This window comes from Centrocercus urophasianus, unplaced genomic scaffold, assembly GCF_019232065.1.
Source record: "Centrocercus urophasianus isolate 14NV4802_14NV808 unplaced genomic scaffold, USGS_Curo_1.0 seq_73, whole genome shotgun sequence".
NCBI lineage: Eukaryota > Metazoa > Chordata > Aves > Galliformes > Phasianidae > Centrocercus > Centrocercus urophasianus.
The window spans coordinates 4,828,593-4,830,953 of record NW_024885344.1 but is presented as its reverse complement, the minus strand read 5'-3'; the positions used below and the strand labels follow the sequence as shown (position 1 = coordinate 4,830,953).

At 51.2% G+C, this 2,361-nt stretch overlaps 1 protein-coding gene across 1 annotated transcript in view; it reads left to right on the top strand.

Moving 5' to 3' along the window:
• Positions 1-2,361, top strand: part of HCFC2 (host cell factor C2) — a 20,833-nt gene continuing 18,472 nt past the window's right edge. Inside the window, exon 1 of the mRNA XM_042837847.1 lies at positions 1-166. Within this exon, the coding sequence (XP_042693781.1) occupies positions 1-166 (166 nt within the window). The remainder of the gene's footprint in view (positions 167-2,361) is intronic.

Below are 2,361 nucleotides of genomic sequence, written 5' to 3'. Positions count from 1 at the left end.
ATGGCGGCGGCCGCCGCTGGGCTGAGCTGGAGGCGGGTGTCTTCCTTCACGGGGCCGGTGCCGCGCTCCCGTCACGGGCACCGCGCGGTCGCCATCCGCGAGCTGGTCATCATCTTCGGAGGCGGCAACGAGGGCATCGCCGACGAACTGCATGTCTACAACACGGGTGCGCGGGGCGGGGCGGAGCGGCGGGCGCGGTCCCGCCGCGGGCGGGGGTGGGGAGCGCGGGGCGGCGGGGAGCCGAGCGGCGCGGCGCCGTCACGTCCCTGCAGGGTTCGGGCGCTGGACTCGGGCCCGCTGCCCGGCCGGGGGTGGCGCCCTAACACCGCCCGCAGCCTCCCGCCCTGCCCTGAGGCCGCTGAGTGGAAAAGCGTCGCCCGTCTCGGGCAGGGCTCCGGGCGTCTCGCCGCGCCGCGTAGCGCCGGGTTCGTTCATAGGGAAGAGAGCTGAACGAGCCGAGACGCACATCTCGCTGAGGAAGGCGAACGTGCTGGCATCGGGAGGTTTTCCAGGCAAGAAGCTGCTTCAGTCTGGTTTGTGTGCGGAAGATGGGATGCCTGAAGAGTTACTCCGCGCCGTGCTGTATAAGGCTGGGAAACTTCCGTGCGATTTCAGTCGTGGGCCTGAAGTGGGGGAGTTGGGTAACTGAGCGGCGCTCCGCAGCTGCTTCTCGTTGGCTGCCGGCAGCGTGTATTGATAACGCGAAGGCTGCAGCATGTGGGCTGTGCTTTCAACTCGCCGACTCTTAGGAATCATTCAGAAACGCCTGCCTTCCCCACATACTCCAAAAAGGAGTTTGTTTTTCCGTGGTGGTGTAAAAATGTACTTGATCACCTTTTCAGGAGGCAAGGGAGGGGTCTCTTAACCATGCTCTTGTGACAGGTAATCAAAATAAAGCTTTTTGGTATGAACATAGGTCGCTCCGAAAGTAATGCCTCCTATTTATTTCCATGGAAACTGCAACAGGTGCAAAGAACACAGTAACGCTATTTGATAGAACAAAATTGCAGCTTCAAAAGACTTTTTTTTTAACACAGTCACCATCATTAGCTGTGCGTTTTTGCCACTGATGACTGAGAGCCTGTATACTGTGCACATAAAAATCTGCACTGGCAGAGGTGACCCAGTGTTTCACAGTATTTCAGCACCCACCACCTCACTGTGCCTCACATCTATTGTTTGGTCTCCGTAAGCATTCAGCAGGTGTCAGTGAATGCCAGTGGGTGTCATTTCTTTGCATGGAGGAATTCAGTGGAGCACCTTTGCTTCGTACACAGGCTACGTTCTGTCAGACTGTCCCTCTGCAGCAGCATGTAATGGGGCTTTGGTGGGAAGGTTCAACCTCTACTGCTGTACTAACAACATCCTTCTCTGACGTTGTGGGCCAGCATCATAAAATAGAAGGCATTACATTTGGAGCAGCTTTTTAATGCCTTTTAGAACAAGGGCTGGGATTGGTGCCTTTTCAGTGAGTCTTAAAATCAAATTTTTGTTTTTCTGCCCAGATTCCGAAGGTGTACACCCCTTTGCCACAGTAGCAGGAAGGGCCATGACTCAGTTGTTGCAGTCCTGAGGCGGGTGTTTGGTTCAGACCAATGATGTTTTTTTGGCTGAGGACTGAGGTGCAGGGCTGTGACCTGGAGTGCTTGAGCTTGGGGTGGCACCCATTGCTTCTGCTGTGGGTGTGATGACTTCCACAGACCTGGCACATGGGAAGGATTGCTTAATCCCCTGCAGCAGTGGTCACTGGAAGCTTTGAAGTTCACACGTTTCTTCTTCTTAGCCATGAAAAAAAGCTTTGGAAAAGGAGAATGCAGTGTTTCCTTTAATTCCTTAGTTCTAACACAGTTTAAACAACAACATGCTACTGTATCAGCCAGTCTCAGTTTTTCTTTCCTGCCTGTGTTTCTCCTCTCCCTTTTCAGTGCCATGCTCAGTAGATACAAATATTGGTCCCAGAGTTGTGTAATTACTTTTTCAATAGGGCTATTAAATCCAGGCACACTGCCACGTTGTTGCAGCTATGATAATTCTGGTACTCTGACTTAGTGTAGTTACCTCTTCTGTGTGGAACAGCACGTGTATTCCTTGTTAACTTCTTTTTTCAGCAAGTCTATTAAATTGCTGCATGACCCTCAGTAAATGTCTTGGCGCCCTGAGATTCATATACTGAGTAACACTGGTTTCATAGAGGTGTTGGGAGATTGTTTGGGCTGTTTTGTTTATTTGTTTTATTTTTCTTTCTTAAGTGTTTTGTTTTAAGGCGTTGTGTTAAGCAGCCCATTCACAATCATCTACTGGAAAAGGTAGTTAACAGTGGAGATGTTTTAAAATATACTTTTTTTTTTTTTTTTCTGTGTT